Source organism: Girardinichthys multiradiatus, chromosome X (assembly GCF_021462225.1).
Source record: "Girardinichthys multiradiatus isolate DD_20200921_A chromosome X, DD_fGirMul_XY1, whole genome shotgun sequence".
Taxonomy (NCBI): domain Eukaryota; kingdom Metazoa; phylum Chordata; class Actinopteri; order Cyprinodontiformes; family Goodeidae; genus Girardinichthys; species Girardinichthys multiradiatus.
Genome location: NC_061817.1, coordinates 27,775,988 through 27,794,623, shown reverse-complemented (window position 1 = coordinate 27,794,623; position 18,636 = coordinate 27,775,988). Strand labels below are relative to the sequence as shown.

General features: G+C 39.5%; 2 protein-coding genes across 2 annotated transcripts in view; one reads left to right on the top strand and one right to left on the bottom strand.

Moving 5' to 3' along the window:
* Nucleotides 1-3,717: 3,717 nt before the first annotated feature.
* On the top strand, nucleotides 3,718-5,223 carry LOC124863331 (serotonin N-acetyltransferase-like). The gene is made up of 3 exons (XM_047357666.1): nucleotides 3,718-3,955; nucleotides 4,176-4,330; nucleotides 4,431-5,223. Exons 1-3 carry the CDS (start codon nucleotides 3,790-3,792, stop codon nucleotides 4,734-4,736), a joined length of 627 nt encoding a protein of 208 aa, XP_047213622.1. The 5' UTR covers nucleotides 3,718-3,789; the 3' UTR covers nucleotides 4,737-5,223.
* LOC124863332 (inactive rhomboid protein 1) overlaps nucleotides 5,090-18,636 on the bottom strand; it is a 32,760-nt gene continuing 19,213 nt past the window's right edge. Inside the window, exons 2-18 of the mRNA XM_047357667.1 lie at nucleotides 18,442-18,586; nucleotides 18,177-18,316; nucleotides 16,212-16,425; nucleotides 15,136-15,342; nucleotides 14,530-14,652; nucleotides 14,254-14,417; nucleotides 11,704-11,955; nucleotides 11,477-11,588; nucleotides 11,311-11,385; nucleotides 11,047-11,208; nucleotides 10,843-10,943; nucleotides 10,677-10,740; nucleotides 8,998-9,092; nucleotides 8,850-8,925; nucleotides 8,655-8,755; nucleotides 6,171-6,324; nucleotides 5,090-6,097 (exon numbers count right to left, since the gene is read on the bottom strand). Of these exons, the coding sequence (XP_047213623.1) occupies nucleotides 5,678-6,097; nucleotides 6,171-6,324; nucleotides 8,655-8,755; nucleotides 8,850-8,925; nucleotides 8,998-9,092; nucleotides 10,677-10,740; nucleotides 10,843-10,943; nucleotides 11,047-11,208; nucleotides 11,311-11,385; nucleotides 11,477-11,588; nucleotides 11,704-11,955; nucleotides 14,254-14,417; nucleotides 14,530-14,652; nucleotides 15,136-15,342; nucleotides 16,212-16,425; nucleotides 18,177-18,316; nucleotides 18,442-18,558 (2,577 nt within the window). The 5' untranslated portion in view covers nucleotides 18,559-18,586 and the 3' untranslated portion in view covers nucleotides 5,090-5,677. The remainder of the gene's footprint in view (nucleotides 6,098-6,170; nucleotides 6,325-8,654; nucleotides 8,756-8,849; nucleotides 8,926-8,997; nucleotides 9,093-10,676; nucleotides 10,741-10,842; nucleotides 10,944-11,046; nucleotides 11,209-11,310; nucleotides 11,386-11,476; nucleotides 11,589-11,703; nucleotides 11,956-14,253; nucleotides 14,418-14,529; nucleotides 14,653-15,135; nucleotides 15,343-16,211; nucleotides 16,426-18,176; nucleotides 18,317-18,441; nucleotides 18,587-18,636) is intronic.

Genomic DNA, 18,636 nt, shown 5'->3' with positions numbered 1-18,636 from the left:
CCTCTCCTCTTCTGTGCCATTTCAACTTGACACTGTGCCTTCCTGTTCTGACCACTATTGCCCTGGTATCCAGGATAACCCCAGAGTAGGTGGTGTTTGGCTCTATGTAAAATGATATACCTGTCTCTCTTTGTGTGTATAGCGGCATGTGTATAACAATAAAGAACAAAGATTCAGTACCAAACCAGGCAGATGTTTTCTGAGTCACCATATTGTATCTGTTATGTTTGGTAAAATTACACAGGTCGGTCATTTTAAACCTAAAGAAGAACATTCAAAGTACCAAACATTCAGACATGGCATAGCTTTCTCTTGGCTTCCGCTGACTTTTATCCATTGCAGTTAAATTGCACCCAAATGACCTATGGATTGCTGTAAAAATTCATTTAGTACTTGAGCTTTTTCCTTTAGCTGCTGTTTTCTAATTACTGACCTTAAAAAACTGTAAATGCATGAGGAAAATGGCATTTAGTCTCATGTGAAACAATATTTGTACTCCGTTAAAGGAGGAGAATATCTTTGGGGTAAAAGTCAAAGCGAATAAACAGTAACAAAGCAAATCAAAGATCCTGTTACTCCATTCTTAACTGGGATCATAAGCACAAATAATTAGACTTTAGGTAGAATAAGAGCAAATTGCTTTAATAAGCTATGAATCAGAAAGTTACAACATTTGTCCCCTCATCCATTGTGTAAAAATATGCTCTTTCTGTCTTGATAATCTATTTATTCTTCCAAACATCCTTTTTTCCATACATTCATTGATCTATTATCCATCCATCCATCTCTTCATCCATCCATTCAGTTGGTTTTCCAGGCTCCATATTCCAAGCTTGAATAACGCTCCAGAAACATCTATCATGAAATCATATGGAACGTTTTATTTTAGAAAGTATTAAACTGATTTTAAAAGAATATACAATTTTGGCATTTAAAATGTCCAGACAAATACCTTTTTAATTATTTAAAAAGTGATTTTATTTGTAAATAAATGTAAAGTTTAAAGAGTTATCTCACTCCGGGCCTTAACATTTATAAAATTATACACTAAAAAGTAAATGGGCCCTCAGGGTTAGATGTATGCTCACATGTTCACCTATTAGTTTCTGACACTGAGCTGTGGAAGGTCACTTGAGTGTTAAACTGTGTACACAAAATGTGAGTTTAACCAGCCGTGGTGTACTCATGGTGCTAAAACCCAAATAAGTTTGGTTGCCTTCACAAAAATGAAACACAGGAATTTAAACGGATGTACCTTTGACACAAGCACTAGGGTTATCTTTAAATATCAACATTATTTTTTACATTTAGAGTGTAAGGTTTTACATGACAATTATAAGTACAGGTCTGAGTAAACAACTTCACCTCAGGCTGGTTAAATCAAGTGCCTTCCCATTTAATTAGTCCTTGGTAAATCTCTTTGAGGCATGAAATCAATCCAACAGCAATCCACACAAATCTCCCTCCTCTCTTTATCCCGGCAAATTAGCCCACATGCCCTTAATCTCTAGAAACGTGTATCCCAACATTCAACAGCACCATGTTCCACTCATCCTTGCTCCGAAATACAGAGCTGATGAAGCATGTACAGCTGTGTTCAAGATAATCATAGTCCAACATCACTGGGCAGATCATTTTAAAATCCATGTAGTAGAGTAATAGAAAACCATTATGACATGTTTTTTGATGATGTATGTAATTGACTCTTTAATTGATAGAGGCATGTTAAAAATATTAGCGGTATGGAATATAATCGGTGAGCTCATTAATTCGGTTAAAGACGGGCATTAAATAGGTGTCTCTTATTAGGAATGAAGGCGGCAAATGTTATACATGCTGGTTATGGTACATTTCTCTCTGAAAATTAATAAAATGGGTCATAAGGTTCAGAAGAACAGCATTCTTAGAGTAAAAAGTTTGTTAGAGAGGGGAAAACATATAAAGTGCAGATAAGTTGCTCAGTGAAAATGATCTCCAATGCTTTAAAACAAAACCAGAAAAATCTGTTTCAGAACAGCCAAAATGGTAATGAGACAGAGCAAATGATCAGCTCCAGGGCGATCAAAGAAGGTTTACAGTTACCAGTAAGCACTGACACAGTTAGAAGACACATGTGGGAAGCCAATCAATCAGCAAGAATCCACTACAATGTCCCATCATTGGAAAAACTGCTGAGCTGGTTACATTTTTCCAAAGTAAACACTCTGGCCTAAAGGAGAGCGGTGCAACACCTAAGGGACTGAAAGCAACATTGTTCTTTCTGCATCTAGACAGTTTATCAGGCAATCCCCAAACTCTGGATTCAAGCCGCAGAACCCCTCAAAATACTTCAAGAAATTCGGTTGTCCTATATCAAAAAGGAAATGCCCTTGAAATTGATGTTTTAACAAGTAAACGTCCACAGACCCCCAATAGGTGAGGAACATTTTGGTTTCAGTTATGAATCCCTGGACCCTAATCCAAAAGATAACTTGTGTGGTGCCACTAAAAAGCTGCTTCTCACGCAAAACCAAGAAATGCAGAAGACATTTGTCCTCGGCTGGATTACCTGTTTACAGATACCAAAGGTGAGCTGATTTCAACATTTTTCAGTTTATGCAGTAAAAGTTTGAGTTTATAAAGAAAAAAACAGACATTGCTGTTTTTATAAACAGCCCATTATAGAGTGCTAAACTTTTGCTAAACTTTTCTTCCTCTTTTGCTTTGGAATAGGATGTGCTGTGTTCTCAATGCATTTGCAGGTATGAGAATAAAAGCTATTATAAGATTATGGAGATATAAACACTGTTTTAAACACATCGGTTTTATTACAGTTGCATAAAATATGTGTCATCATACTGTTTATTTAATATAATGTAATCCTAATATGACTTTTTCAGGCATAAATGTTTAAAATTAAGATCCATTTGAAAAGTCATTTAGGCAAGCAATTTGTTAAATTCATGCATAATATTTTGGTAGAATAAATCTCTAAAAAATAAAGCAGTTCTTTTTAACACACGTAAAAGAGAAACAATTTCTTGTTTTAACTTCTTCAATATCTAGCTTGAAGTTTTTGATCCAAATCCAAAGTATCAAACATACAGTTAGGTCCATTAGCAACATTTTTGTAATCTGGATTCTGTACGTTCACCAAAATGAATCTGAAACAACTCGGATGCAGTTGAAGTGCAGAGTTTCGGTTTTAATTCAGTGGGTTGAACAAAAAGATTGCATAAAGATGTGAAGAACTGAAGTATTTTTAAACCCAATCCCTTCATTTCAGGGGCTAAAAGTAATTGGACAAATTAAATAAATGCAAATAAAATTCTCATTTCAAATACCTGGTTGAAAACCCTTTGCTGCCAATGAACTCATGGACATCTCAGAAAGCTGGGTTTGCTTCTTTTAATAACCTTACCCAATGAAAGCTGAGAGTCTGCAAATGATGTTCATGTACATTATACAACCATAACAAGAATATATTATAATGGAATAAAACAAAACTTTTGTCAGTGTCTAAATATAGATGGACGTAACAGTATGTCTGATTTAGAACCAGGGGATTTGTTAAAGACTCTGGGGGCACGTGCAGAGACAACAACTTTGCATTATGATCAGACACGAAGAGGAAGAGGAGGAGCAGACAGCAGAGGAGGCACAAAGGTCAGCATCTCGCTCACAGAAGTGATTTAGATTACAGACGGAGGTGAGGGACAGAAAGGGATCAGGCACTTGGCCATTGTTTAAACTGTTTTATTAAAATTAATTATAGTACATATTTGTGAAGCTGCTGCTCCCTAGAGTAACATGACAAAGCAGGTCAGCAGCTCACCTTTCCTGAAGCCCTTCTTTCTGAAGACACCAGTCAGAGTGGTCAACCCTCTGCGGCAAAGACGACACACACTCCCTGCCAGCGAATTCAGAAATCTCACCCGACAGGATGCAATCAGTGTGTTCGAAATTGAAAGAGAAGGTAAGTCTGTTTTTTTTTATATTCATTACCAGAATGTTTGCAAATCTGGATTAAAATGTGCATTTTCTAATTGTGACATTATGAAACAAATAGATCTGTGTAATCGCTGTGATTGTTAACTCCACATGGGTGTCAGATTCAACATTAGAGCACCTCATATTGATTATGCTTTTATCTTATTCACCTCCTTGATAATAATTACGTCCGAAATGTCTCCCAGCATTTGTGTCCGTCTCTGGCGAGTGTCCACTTACGCTGGATGAAGTGCTTAATTTTCTGGGTCAGTGCCCTGAGCTGTCTCTGGGCTGGTTTGAGGAGGGACAGTTGGTGGCCTTCATCATTGGCTCCGGTTGGCACAAGGAAAGGCTTTCACAGGTATTAAAGCTACCCAAAATGAAAATTCCTATGAAAATATTCTATTTTTTTAGTCATTATGATGTTATGTCATCAGTGAAATCTAATCTCTTTACTCTAGGAGGCCATGACCCGGCACGTTCCAGATACCCCCACTGTGCACATTCATGTGCTGTCCGTGCACCGCCACTGTCGACAGCAGGGCAAAGGCTCCATCCTATTGTGGCGCTACCTGCAGTACCTGCGCTGCATGCCGGGTCTCCGCCGAGCTTTGCTCATCTGCGAGGACTTCCTGGTGCCCTTCTACCTAAAGGCCGGCTTCAAGGAGAAAGGGCCATCTGGGATCTCCGTGTCCAACATGCAATTTCAGGAGATGGAGTACATGCTGAACGGGCAGGCGTATGCACGGCGGAACAGCGGCTGCTAGTCAGCTGCATGTACTGGACAATGTAGCAGATCTGTGCACTACTGGACTGGGCTCAACATCCAACCCATGAGAAAGGAGCAAAGGTTTGCATGGATAGAGTGGACTGAGAGTGGATTCAGGCAACACAATGTTGCTTTTTACTGATGATGTGGCTCAGACATAAAATTATATTGCTTGTTGTCAGTAGTACATCAGCTTTCATCTTGTGCTTGCTTTTCTAAGAATTATACTGTAGTTTGTGCTGAGTGAGGAGGCATTTGTTACAAAATAATCCCCAAAAACCGATTAAAGTACAACACAATGTTTAGTTGTTTCATCGTTTTGATTTTAATAAACTACACATCAATACCCAGTAGGCGTTAAGAAAAAGTAGCACACATCTTTATTAAGTGTTTTTTTTTTTTTTTTACCGTTTCAGTTACATGTGGGTAGATGGGCGGCTAAAACGCCACCTTGTTCAAAAAAATAATCACTTCTCGAGAAGCAATAAACAAAAGGAAACATTCGAGTGCTCAGCATAATGTAACAAAAATATGGCAGTAGTTGGTACATTTATCAACAAGGCACCAAAGGTATTAGTATATGTTTGTCCCTGCTTCTGGTTTTGAGGTTGCCTGAATAATAGTTGCGAATGTCGAATATGATCCTTCAGTCTACTAGTGCCTTGGCCACTCCAGTTACTTCCTCTCATGTAAAGGGAAACCAGGTTCTTTGATGGGTATTGAAGTGCCTTAGCTTTGTTTCACTGGACAATAAAAGCACTGACAATGATTGTGAATGGGAACGTAAAGTAAAATCCATATGATGAGAAGTATAGGTATTCATAAAGACGGAGTAAAAGAACACAACAATAATCTTTCAGTTCACAGAGAAAGAGGAAATATTTCCCGTAGCAGTCCACAACGATTGACCTGATACCTTCATGCTTTGTTGCTCACACCTCAATGAAGGTGGGCGTTGAGGTCGTACTTCTCACAGAATTTGTCCGTGAAGGGGATGCAGGTGATCAGTTCACACCAGTCGCACTTGATTGGGTAGACATAGAAGAGCACTACGAGGCCAGAAAAGAGACCTACAAATACCAGCATGAAGACAATGATCTGGCAGCGTTTGCGGTACATGTCCATGCGACCGAAGCTAATGTAGGGTAGGAAGGCGAAGGACAGGAAGAAGCCGGAGATAAAGCCACAGATGTGGGCGAAGTTGTCGATCCAGGGCAGCAGTCCGAATGCGAAGAGGAAGAGCACCACGCAGAGGAGCTTGATGAAGGCCCTCCATGGCTGGGCCAGGATTTGCCAGCTCTGAAACAGCTCCACAAATAGGCAGGCCAGGATCCCAAACTGAGAGCCGGCTGGACCCACCTGAGATAAAGAAAGTGAAGAATGAGAAAACGCATCAAAATGAACACATCCTATGAACTACACGCTTTATTACCTCTGCTCTATAGGGCAGGAAGATGGCCGAGGCCAAGTTCCCAGTGATCCCACTGAGGATGTAAATGATTGAGATGCGCAGCCAGCCAGCCAGTTTCTCCAGGTCTCTCAGGATGGTCATCTGGAAAGCTGCCGACACCAGGCAGTGAAGGATTCTGGAAGGACAGACGTGAACAAAAGTAAGTAAAAGTAAGTGTGATGTGTGAGACAGAGATTTTACAAAGCCGCACGTGTTGAGAAGATAATCCTTCAGTGCTAGAAGAAGCAGGAGCGGCTCTGCACTGCTGCAAAAATCACTCCATCTCAGCGAAGCTTAATGAGTTCACGCAGGGAAGCCACTTAATTATCCAGGAGAGAGATAACAGAGGGCATAAAGATGACGCGCTTCTTAACTGTGGGGTGGCTGTAAGTGGGAGGTCTTTCTTCTGCATGACTGGCAAATCTAAACTGCAATTAGCCCAATAAATTCAAAACGGAATATTACTGCAAGTGATCAGTTGTATCAAAACCACATATTTTTGACATATTACAAACAGATGGATGGGTTTAGTTCCTCACAGGTTTCCTTCTCTTATACTGTTCCTTTAAGGTGAGAGTTAAAATAAATACTTGACAATGGGCCAACTCAATTTTACTGAAAGGTTATTCATTGGGGTATCAATTCTTTCTTTATATTTACAGCATCTTGCACAAGTATTTATACCCTTTTAACTTTTTCAGGGGTCACATTAAAACCACAAACTGTACTGAGTGTTTTGGGATTTTAGGTGATAGACCAACACAAAGTAGCACTTAAGTGTGAAGTGTGAAGAACAGCCGACAGGTCAGGGATAAAGCTGTGGAGAGGTTTATAGCATGGTTTGGTTATGAAACACTACCCCTAAAGCTTTTCAACATCTCATGGAGTACCGTTCAATCCTTCTTTCAAAGCATGAATCAGAGAAAGAGCCACAAGGCCTTCTGTAAGTGGAGGAGCTTAAGAGTAGTGAGGAGGACTTTTAATGAGCCTAAGAGTGTCTTAAGCTGGCAAGATGACGGAAACACAGAGAGAAAGGAGAGATTTTCTCCGAACAATGAATAACGATGTATTAATAAAACGCTACCGGCTCGATCGCACAGGGATCCACCCCCTTAATAGTCGAATAAAAGAGCACATAAACTTCCATATATTGTAGTCATACAATTATTAATATAGAGATAAGATTAACCTCATCATCCCCCTAGGAGGAAATTAAATAGTTTCAGCGGCAGGACAGATTAAAGGTGCACCTCCAGTAAGGTAATATTAGGAAGGAAAAATAAATAATAGAAACAACAATAAATAACCACGAATAAAAACTGAACAAAATTACAAATAATATTATACAGAATTATTTAAATATTTACAGACTGTAAAATGCTTAAAAACAATAAATTGGGGGGAGGGGGGAGTAAATACAGCCGTTTACAGCTGTATTCTAGGTTTTACAACTGATATTTTATTGTTTAACTGTAGCTTTTAGTATTTTCATATTTCTACATGATTTCACTGTTTTTTGTAGCATTTTCAGATACCTATATAAATGCAATTTACTATTAATATTATTATTATCCCCAACTCTATGGCTTTGAATTTCATCTTTCTTATATGGCGACTCTGCTCTCCCAAACTGTCCATGATGACAGCCAGCAACACATAATTTCCCCATTTAAATAGGCCGGTCTGCATCTCTTTTGCCCATGTTATCCATTGCACATACAATCTTTGTAGCTCACCTGCAACACACCCACTTATTGCACAGTAATTTTGTTTTTTGCACAAGCAATTTAGGGCTCCTTATTTGGAATCTTTGAAGATCAGCCCCTAAGTGTGAAGAAAAGCCGAGCATACCCACGTTGACACACGATGGTGGCAGCATCATGCGTTGGGGATGATTTTGTAATGTAAAAAATACAAGGGGTATAATTATTTATACAAGCAACTGTACAGAAGAAGGTAATAAAGCCACTATAGACCTCTCTTGTCTTTGGATATGCCTGTTCCTGGTCTATGTGTGATCTAAGGACAGAGACAATTCCCTAGTGCAGACTATGAATTCAGATTCTCATCTTTTAATATTATTCCTTGTCACCACATTGTATACAGATCCTGGGTTGTGGGTTTAATTTGTTTAAAAAGAGAGCGTGCAAAATTGATTTAACTCTAGATTTGATCCTGAGTTGAGCTCCTTAAATACATGCTGTCATTATGTGCATCATTGTCCTTTATGTAGAACCAGAATGACTATTTTAACTTTTTTTTGTTATTTGTTTAATACACACCGCCAGGGCAGCACTTAATGTCGTTGTGTCACTGACAGTAAAATACATTCTTTTCTTGACTTCTACATATTTTACCTAAAAGCTTGACATATATTGTTACGCTTTAAATGGATTCCCAGGTTTTGTTTCTTGCCCGGAAAATCTCAGAATATTTTGAAAGATTGTGCCAACATGTGTGACTCACCCAGCATGCAGGAAAAGTGAAAGCCAGAGCCTGTAAAACTGATCTGGGATCTCCGGGTTGAGGAAAGGCAACAGTCCACAGACATCATCCATGCAATGGACCTGAAAGTACAGCATGTTCTCTAAAATCCCCTAATGAGACAAAAAATATGGAGAGAACACAAATCTGTCATGTTTAATCTGCAGAGTTGCTTACTTGAGAGCAGAGAGTAGCCTCCTCATGGAAGTAGCCCTTCATGAAGTCACAATATTCCCTGGATGTGATTTCACACCTTAAAGAAAGCCCACAGCACTTAGCAAGTTTTTCAAGCTTGTGTTATCAGTCCAGACTGAATGTTTCTCACCTTCCTTTGGTTCCAATGCAGCAGGGTCGGCCTGTGATGGTGCAGTCTATGTGAGGCAGGTTGGTATGGTTCCCTGTGTTGAACCTGGTACAAATCTAAAAAGCCAGAACAGAACAACTGACAGATGAATTTGGTTATTTCAAACAGGACATCGAATTAAACATTTTTCTTTGATTAGATCTGTTTGAATTTTTTACCCCTCTTTATTGATTGCATCAAAATGGAAAATTACCACTTTTATTTTGGTTACAAATCTTATCAACAAAAAGCATGTTCATTTTTTCAAATTTTGTGGCACCAGTGGCTTTTATTTTGCACTATGCAGACAGGAAATGGACATAGAAAGAAGACACGCAGCAAAGGTCTCAGGGTTGTGAATTCGCACCACGGACGGCTGCGTCGAGCCACTCGTAGCCACTGTATATGGGGCGCATGCTGGCTCTACCCCTACACCACACACCACCCCAAAAAGCATGCTCTTTGATGAACTTTGTTTTAAACTAGGGACATTTGTTTGAAGGATAAATGAGGATAATATTGTAATCCTTTCATTTTCTTTTAGATTCAAATAATTTATTATTAAATGTAATTTCTAAATAAAGAGATTTAGCATAAAGAGAATGTCTTTGTGTATAGTAGAAAACATGAATCTGGAGCTCAGACCTCAAACAAAACTAGAAATTGGTATCTGCCATTAAATCTCTGATTGGTGTGACTACTTGTATGGTATAAAACCTTATTAATGGTTACATCCTACTATACGTGTTCTAATTTACGCAGGCAGTCAAAACTAGCACCATCATATTGAATGCAAATGCTACAAACATGCCATGGCTAACTGCAAACACATGCAGCATGTTTTTCTTTGCTCTTTAAAATATAATAATCTGATGTGAAATGCAGTCATGTGTAAAACTCCTTTCATTATAATTTGCTTCCACAGAGACAGGATCTAATCAGGGACTTTCCAAACTTCTGAAGACAGATTGTTTTTCACCATAAACAATGTGAGATAGTGAGATAATAAAAGGCATTTCTCCCTTTTAGATACCCCCATGTGCTCTAGATCTGTCGTGTTTTTTACAGCAGCGACACTTTGCGTTTCTTTACTCAATGCACAAAATCCTGTACAGGGACAGGACCTTCAGAAAAAACTAAATGCGTAGTACACCATTAATAGGCTGCAGAAGGTCCGACTGCTTGGATCAGCCAGCTTTTTTCAGGTTAAATGTTTTTTTGCATAGTGTGGGTTGTGTCGTTTTTTTAGTGATAAGAGTAACCAACATGTTGCCCAAATACACCTGCGGCACACAAGTAATTATAATGTCAAAATATATTATTTACCTTGAGTGTTAAATCACAACTTACAAAAAAAATTACAATTTATTTTTGTGGTCAGTTTCCATTTTTAACAAGAGGCTGAAATCCGGCAAAAATATAAATGTTTTAATATTTATTTAAACAGATTCTTAATTTTTGTAACTTAGCTTAAACTTTTAAATGCTATTATTGGATGAAGACAATAATCAGATGAAAATAATATTAATAGATATAATATTTAATAAATTATTTGATAAAGAGCTAAGTGCTGCTTTAAAAAAAAAAAAAAGTTAATGTTAGTTTATGAGTATTGTGGTAAGAATCAACATCTCATTGGGAAGGGGCTACAAAGTACTCACAGGCCACTTAGTTATGTCATCTGGCCATACATGTGGAGACACCGAGGCCGGCTCCAGACATATCCTGTAAGCAGAGAGAAATTATGCACAACAGATGCATAAAATACTTCAGCTATTATCAGTACATACTGTAAGCTATGGTGTGAGACCTCATTGAGTTTCCCACCTGGGATCCTGATGACACACTGAGCCGTGCTGCCTTTCTTTACCGTTAAACTGTGGTTTGCTGGGATGATTCGGCCACTTCACCCACACAGCTAGAGTACTCTGAATAGATGCAAACACAGAGGATCAGAATTGTTTACCGTGTTTCTTTGCAGATGGATCATAAAGGAGCAATGAACGATGAACTCTGTGTTTTAAAACAGACCGAGCATTCCTCCTCTGAAGTTTGGACACAGCCAGAGCGATCGTTCCGAACGCAGCACGCAGAGTTGCGTTCACCATCTCTCTTTACCCTGATAAGATTGTGCACCTGCTCATCTTGTCGCATGCATGGAGAATATTTGGCCCCTAAGTGGATCAGGGACTCCTAAACATGAACCAGATAAAGATTAAAACAAAACAAAATCCAAACCCTGCGTATAGAAATTGTAATACTAAAGGAAATCAGGAAGGAGAAAAGGTTGCTTACAGAACCAGGCCCGATCCAGAAGTTCTCCTGCTGTACAAACTTGACATTTTCATAAACACCTTTGTTTCTTAAAACCTAAATCCAATAACATCCGAAACAGAACAATCAGTATTTGGGTAAATCTGTGTGAATTAAAATGTTTATCAAGGTCACGAGTTGGACTCACAGAATCAACAGTTTCGTGCTGAGAGAAGCCCACTGGTGCAATACCATAGATGCATACAGCCAATATAGTGATGAGTAAATGAACAAAGGTGATCCAGTATGTGAAAAAAGGCCTGAAAGAGACACAAATCATATATTAAGAAAGGCTGGAATCTATCCAATATTCTCACCCACTTAGGGAAGCAGCAGGAAAGTGTTTGCTCCACATATGAAATGGAGGTGCTGCACCTGTGGTCGTCCATATCCTCGATCTGCCTCTTTACGTAACTATCAATGCGCTTGCGGTAGGTGCGGTTTGTCAGCTTTCCCACCATGCCCAGCCCATACGGCCTCTTTTCGCGAGCAAAAAGCTTCTTGACAGGTACAACAATGCGTTGTCCACGCCGCTGTCCGTGAACGCTCACCACCTCCTGACGCAAGGGCACCTTTGGTGGTCCTGGGGTTCCTTCTTTGGCTTTACGCCATCCTCTTTCCAGAGGTCTGGAGAAGATGATGAGAAACAATTGAAAGTAATGAAAAAAAAAGAGGATGGTGAGGGATTAAGGATTAATACAATTAAAGCTTTTATCTGCTTCTAACTCATTAGCATTTAATTTTACTGACCTACAGTATTAAACTACTTTCTTAAAATGTAATCATCTAATCAGCACTTTAGCACCTTTCACAGACATTAAAATCAAAGTGCTTCACAAAAACACAAAAACTAAATATACATTAGTAAAAGGTGTCGCAGTCTAGTTAAAAACCTGTCTGTATAAAAATGTCTTTAACTGAATCTTAAAAGAGACCGTGGAGTTCATGCAGTGCAGGGACAGTGGGAGAGAGTTCCAGAGCCTCGGCCTGAAAAGCCAGATCACCACGAGTTTTAAAGTGAGTCCCTGGTACCACCAACAGCCTCCGGTCAGATGACCTTAAAGACTGAGAGGAATAGTAAGGCTCCAATAAGTTCTGAATGTATTTAGAAGCTTGGCTATGAAGCACCCTGAACATCAGGACCAAAATTTTAAACAAATCCTATAATCCTATAATGTGCCAGATTGCTGCACCTTCTATTATAAAGTCAAAACATGAAGAGAAAGACATTTAGCAAATGTGTTATTATTTATATGAAACACATTTTTCAATTTCCTTGCACATCTTTTTGGTTTTGGTTTCCATTTTAACACTAGAACTCCCAAGCCTGTCAATTTGACGGCGAGGATTCTGGATGTGGTGATGATGTCATCACATTACATTGGTCAGAATGCTGAAGGTTTTCTTGCACGCTATAAAATGATGGTTTTGACAAGAATTAATAATAGTATTTGATCAAAACCTATTATGTTTTATTATTATTTATAAATAGTACTGAAAAATAATACAGAATAGCAGGTACATTTAAAAAAAAAAGCTTTACTAATCTGACCAAAAGCTGGACAGCTCCATGTTACGCCCCCCTTTCACTTCGTGGACATAAACTAGTGCTAAAAATGCCTCCAGCTCATCCACAATCATGTCCCAGGAGGAATCATCTCCTAAAACTCTGTGGGCCTCAGCCACCCTGCAGCCCTGAACGTGGATGAGCATTTCGGCATCCACCAAGCAGAGGAACGCGGTCTGGGCATCTTGGATCTGGCGCTCTGTTAAAGCGTTCTGGCTCTGATGCCTCCCTCTACTTTCTTCCTCCCCTACCACTGTCCACACAGTGCCATCTTTTCCTATCTCTTCCTCCTTCCCAGGTGTGCGCTCGTCTTGCAATGAAAACGCTGTAAAGCGCAGAATAGATTGTTGTTACTGGGCTACTATATCTATGACCTAACTTATTGTTTATTTCTTTTTCCATTATCAGTACCTTGTTTTGTAGTTTCTCTCCTGCCAGTGAGCTGGTATGCTGGGTTTATAGCTGGGCACTGGGCACCTGGCTCTTCTCCCTGTCTCTGAACCTGCGCTGATTGTGGCACTGTTGCTATAGTTTATATATTATTAGTTTACTAAACTGTAAACTATAGCCTAAAATGATAAAATCGTTACATAGGCTAGTCTTTTACTACCTTGAAATAATGCGCCACAACCTCCTGCTAATGGGACAACTCGTGTTTTTTTAGCCGGGGGAGGCTCACTCTCTGACCCGCTGTCACAGGAACTAAATACTGACCAAGAGCCGTCAGAATCCCTCTCGACCCTAGAATCACAATCATGTAATTTCTGAAGCATTTCCAATGCCTCTTGAGCAGAAAATATCCTTCTAGAAGCCATTTGTAGGATGCTAACAATCTCCTTCTCAGACTGCGTTCTAGAGTGGCGGTTGCTAGGCACCGCTCGCGCGTATACTCAGCCGCGGGAAAAAAATATCAATGTAAATAATAGGGCCGTCAAAATAGCGGCTGTGGTAGTTAGAGTTGTTATTTTTTTTAAATAGAGACATAGGAATACAAAAGACACAGGTTTAGAAAAAGTCAGGATGCCAGGAAGATAAGAGTTTTAATAAACCAGAGTTATGGCATGTCAATCTTTCAAAACCGTCAAATTGACGGCCCTGGGAGTTCTAGTGTTAAAGCATTTGAGGCAAATGTTGCTGAGCAGCTCTTTAAATGTTTTTAATTCTCCAATCAAGTTTTTAATCAGTCATCTTCTTATCTATCTATCTATCTATCTATCTATCTATCTATCTATCTATCTATCTATCTATCTATCTATCTATCTATCTATCTATCTATCTATCTATCTATCTATCTATCTATCTATCTATCTATCTATCTATCTATCTATCTATCTATCATTGCTAAAGCATGAACTCACAGCATGAGGTGACTTCTCTCCAGCTCTGTCTTATCCAAGGCGCTGCCTGTCAGCTCCATTTCATCCTTCTTGGCTCCAGGCTCTGCCTCGTTGATGGCCATCTCAGATGGCGACTCAAATACCTCATCTGCAAATGTGGACAACTCTTCGTGCATCAGGATGTCCTAAAACCAAACGTTGAAAACAGTGAAGAAACATAGATTTTAAAAAGTGATTAAATGTTTATGATGAGATCCATATTTAGTGTTGAATATAAATGAGACGAATTATGCTTACCCTAGCAAAGAAGGAGGTGTCCAGCTCATCAGGAAAGTCAACCACATCTTCCTCCATGAAGCTGGCCGGAGTGAAGCTTCGCCTTTGCGCTCGTTTCAAAGTGCTCTCTCTAAAGGAGCGCCCCTGAAAGATACAGACACAAAGCTGAATATGTATGTTTGCAGATGTAACAAAAGATGTAACAAATGAGCTGGAAAAATCTCTGCAGACCCCACACACCCTGCACATAAACTGTTTAGAGTACTACCCTCAGGCCATCGTTACAGAGCACTGTTTATTAAAACCAGCTGCCACAGAGGCAGTTTCTTCCCCCAGGCTGTTTCTCTGATGTACATTTGATAGAGTACCAAACAACCTCATACTGAGGTGGCAAATCCACCTTTGTATATGTGTATATTGTATATATGTATTTATGGACATAAGGATATATGCAGAATATATCTTATAACACATAAAAACAAAAAAGAAACCCAGAAAGCAAAGTGTACCGGAGTCAAATTCCTTGTTTGTTGTATGTACGAACCTGGTAATAAAGCTGATTCTGAAATCAGTAAAATAAAGAAAAGCTGAATGAGTGGGTAGGTCTTGATCTGTACGCTCTTATACCTTGACAAGTGCGGCTGCAGCCCTGAAGCTCATCTTGGCCACTGATTCCCTCTTCCGTCTTCGGGGCAGCCGGTTGAGACCTGAGCGGGAACTGGTGAAGGAGCAAAGTGATGCAGCTCCGGGTGTGATCGGGGTTGGAGGCACGCTGTAGCCGTCAACCTCCTCCACCATTCGAAAGGCTCTTCCACGCGCCAACGGGTCCACAATCTGGAAAACCATTAAAAGTGTTGGTTATGCAACCCACTGGAAAAAATATAGAATCTATTCAGTTACACGTTTTACTTTGTAGAAAATAAGAATTAACACTACAATCCAATTCCTTCCAGTATGTATACAGATAATTCATTTTTCTACACATTTAAGTTTTTTTCAGGCATTTTCTATTTTCACAATATTACTTTGTCTTAATAGTTACTCAGTCTGCCTGTATATTTTTCATTTACAATCTTCCCATTTCGTTTGTACATGCTATACCCAGGTAACTAGAAACAACCAACACATTTAGCTACAGTATGTGCTTACTTACCTTTTTTAAAATAAATTGTTATTTTAACTGACAACTCCATATTTCCTGTAAAACAACTTGCTAAGGTCTGCAGACCTATTTAAACAATCAGCCTTGTGCAGGTATTTGTTTTAGAAATGCAAATGATGGTGATTCTGAATAGTTTTTCCCCTCAACATTGAGTGATTTTCCAATTTGTTCCTCTGCTTAGTCTGAATAATAGATAATCATCATTATAAATATTTTTGGAGGTATGCTTTTTGTTTTGTTTTTGGTAAAGACTGGTTGAAGATCCTCTAAGAGTAGGGATTCCACCCAATATGTTGCAGCTCTCCAATACCAAAACAAAATAAACAAACAAAACTACAAGTTTTAAGTTGCATAAGGCAAAAATTGAAAATGGGAGCATTGTATTGTGTGTAATGTGCATATTAAAAATGATCAAAAAGAATTAAATCAGTATATAAAAGCCAAAACAAAAAAATGGTTCAAATACAGAATCTCCAAACTTTTTATCCCCTTTTGATTTAATAATGAAGCAGCTTTTAGTAAATAAAATATTTTCTTTCACCTTTTGCATTCCATGCTGTGAGGACCGCACATAAAGGGGAGGTGGAGTCTCGGTGCTGGTCAAGGAGATGTTGTCCTGGCTCGGCAGGTCCATCTCCCGGATCACCTGCGGTTTTAGTTTTCCATAACGGAGGCTGCAGTGCCGAAGACTTTTCCTCTGCCATTTTTGAGTGGTATCGCTGTCTTTGCTGATTCCAAACCAGTCTGCTGTTCCCCTAACACAAAAAAAACAGAGGCTTTTCAACTGAGACCTACAAACATGGATTAAATGCATTTCACTGGCCAGAGATATTCAGAGCAAATCACTGATGATCCTCCAAAGAGCCTCGCACATGTGGAAGTGAGTCAAGAAAAAATGCAACACTCGGTTAAAATAACACTTCCCTGGATGTAAAAAGATGCACTGAGTAGTACCAGAGTAGAGAGAACAAGCCTAGACATGTTGCTTGTACGGTAACACACTCCCACGCCCACGAAGAGGGATAATAAAAGAGTGATTAAATACTGATATTCCTTTGCTCATATGCCACCAGCAGACAGAAAATCCAATTAACATTTAAAAGTGATTTCTGTGTGCATTTTTCCCATAATGGACATTTGCAAATTTTGAGGAACCTTAAAGTAGACACACAGTCAGTCTGTTGTTGCAGAAGCCTAATAAGAACCAGAACAAACAAAGTTACTGCTCCCCGAGGCCAGGAAATGGAAGTTGAAACATTGTTCAAAGGGAAGCCGAGCAGAGCTAGTCATCTCTACACTGATTACAAGCTGCACAGTAAATGTTACGTCACTCAAGTTTGCCTGCATTTATCTATCATTTAACACTCAGCCCTGGGAGAACGACACTCAATATGTGTCTTTTCTGTGCGAATGACAAGATATTTTCCTTTGCCAAGCTTTATCTAACAGGGAAACCCTCAAAGGGCCATTGTGAGGTGGTTCATCAACAACCATCATTACAAAGAAAAAACAGGGTGGATTCTGCAGAAATATATCTGTAGGGAAATGAGGGACCCTTCCAACTACCGGGACGAGTCATTACTGTAGCTCTTGTAAAAGGAAGAGGAAGCTTTTGGTTTCAGTATATGACTCATTTAAAAAGACATCTATGCAGTAACATGACTAAGAGGTGGCTCAAAGTGACCGAAAGAAAAACAATTCCTGGGAAACTTGTGATATGGATCTTGTACAAAGGGACATTCAAGCCTTGCTAAAACAAGGCTACCCCTTTCGTTTACTCATAGCCAGCACATAGATTCATCCCAACGAACCCTGCAGGAGGCCGTTCTCGTCGTACCTGAGCAGAGTTCTGGAGAGAGAGTGGTGTTTCCTGATGCTGTGCCGTGCAGCCCGCTGCCCCTTAACGGGTACAGTGTTAATCCGCTCAAAGTGCACTCTCCTGCTGCTGTGACCAGCCGGGACAGGACGGGAAAGTGGCAGCAAGGTGGCAAGAAAGGACAGTGGAAAGGAGAGAAGATAAAAGATGACAACAGCAAGTGTAAAGGAAAAACATTAATGCAACTTGAGAGTTCTGTAGCCATCTTCATGCAGCGAAAGCAAGGCAAGCAGTCTGGTCAAGGTTTTATTGCTTGGGTTTGCAATATTAGTGAGTTATTATAAGTCAGATTGCATCAACATGTTAATCACAAAGTGGAAATTTAGAAAAAGGCAAAGAAGAAACTGCAATAGTCAGGAAAAGTTCATATGGTTCACAAGTGTACAGGACAAAGGTAACTAATATCTTTACTCTATCTTATAAATGTTTCTCATAATAAATATTTGCTTCTTATACATATTGTAGTTGATCATGTAAAGCCAAGACATTTACTGCACCCCAGTATACTGCTCTGCAAAACATGCATGTAAAGTTTTCCTAAAATTAAAAAGCAAAAAAGGTGTTCCTTTGTATTGATACCAATGATGAATGATGAAATATATCCAGCTCTATCTTATCTCCTCCTCCTACCTCTTTATGGTCTGAGTAATGGATGACTGGCGTTGTAATACAGGCCGCCGGGTGTCAAAGACGTCGCGGGATGGAGACTGGAGGTGAGAAGTCTCCACCGGCATGCTGATACTGCGAAGGAACCCCTGCCGTCTCACCGGCTACACAAGGAAAAGATACATCAGAGAAGTGTGAACACAAATCATACCATACAGCAAATGACAAGGGTGATAAATACTGAGAGAGGTATTTAGTGAATGTAAGAGAGGACAGAGCGAGGGAGCACCTGAACAAAAGTAGGAGGCTCGTCTAGTGACATCTGAGCTGTGGGAATGTCCAGTCGGAGCCAGGGAGGTTTCTTCCTCTGCAGGCTGCTGGTGCTTTCACGCTGTGGTTCAGCCATGTTTTCTGTCCTGCTCCAGGCCTGCCAGCTAGATGGTAAGGTGATTAAAAACATTAAATTAATAGTGACACATTACCA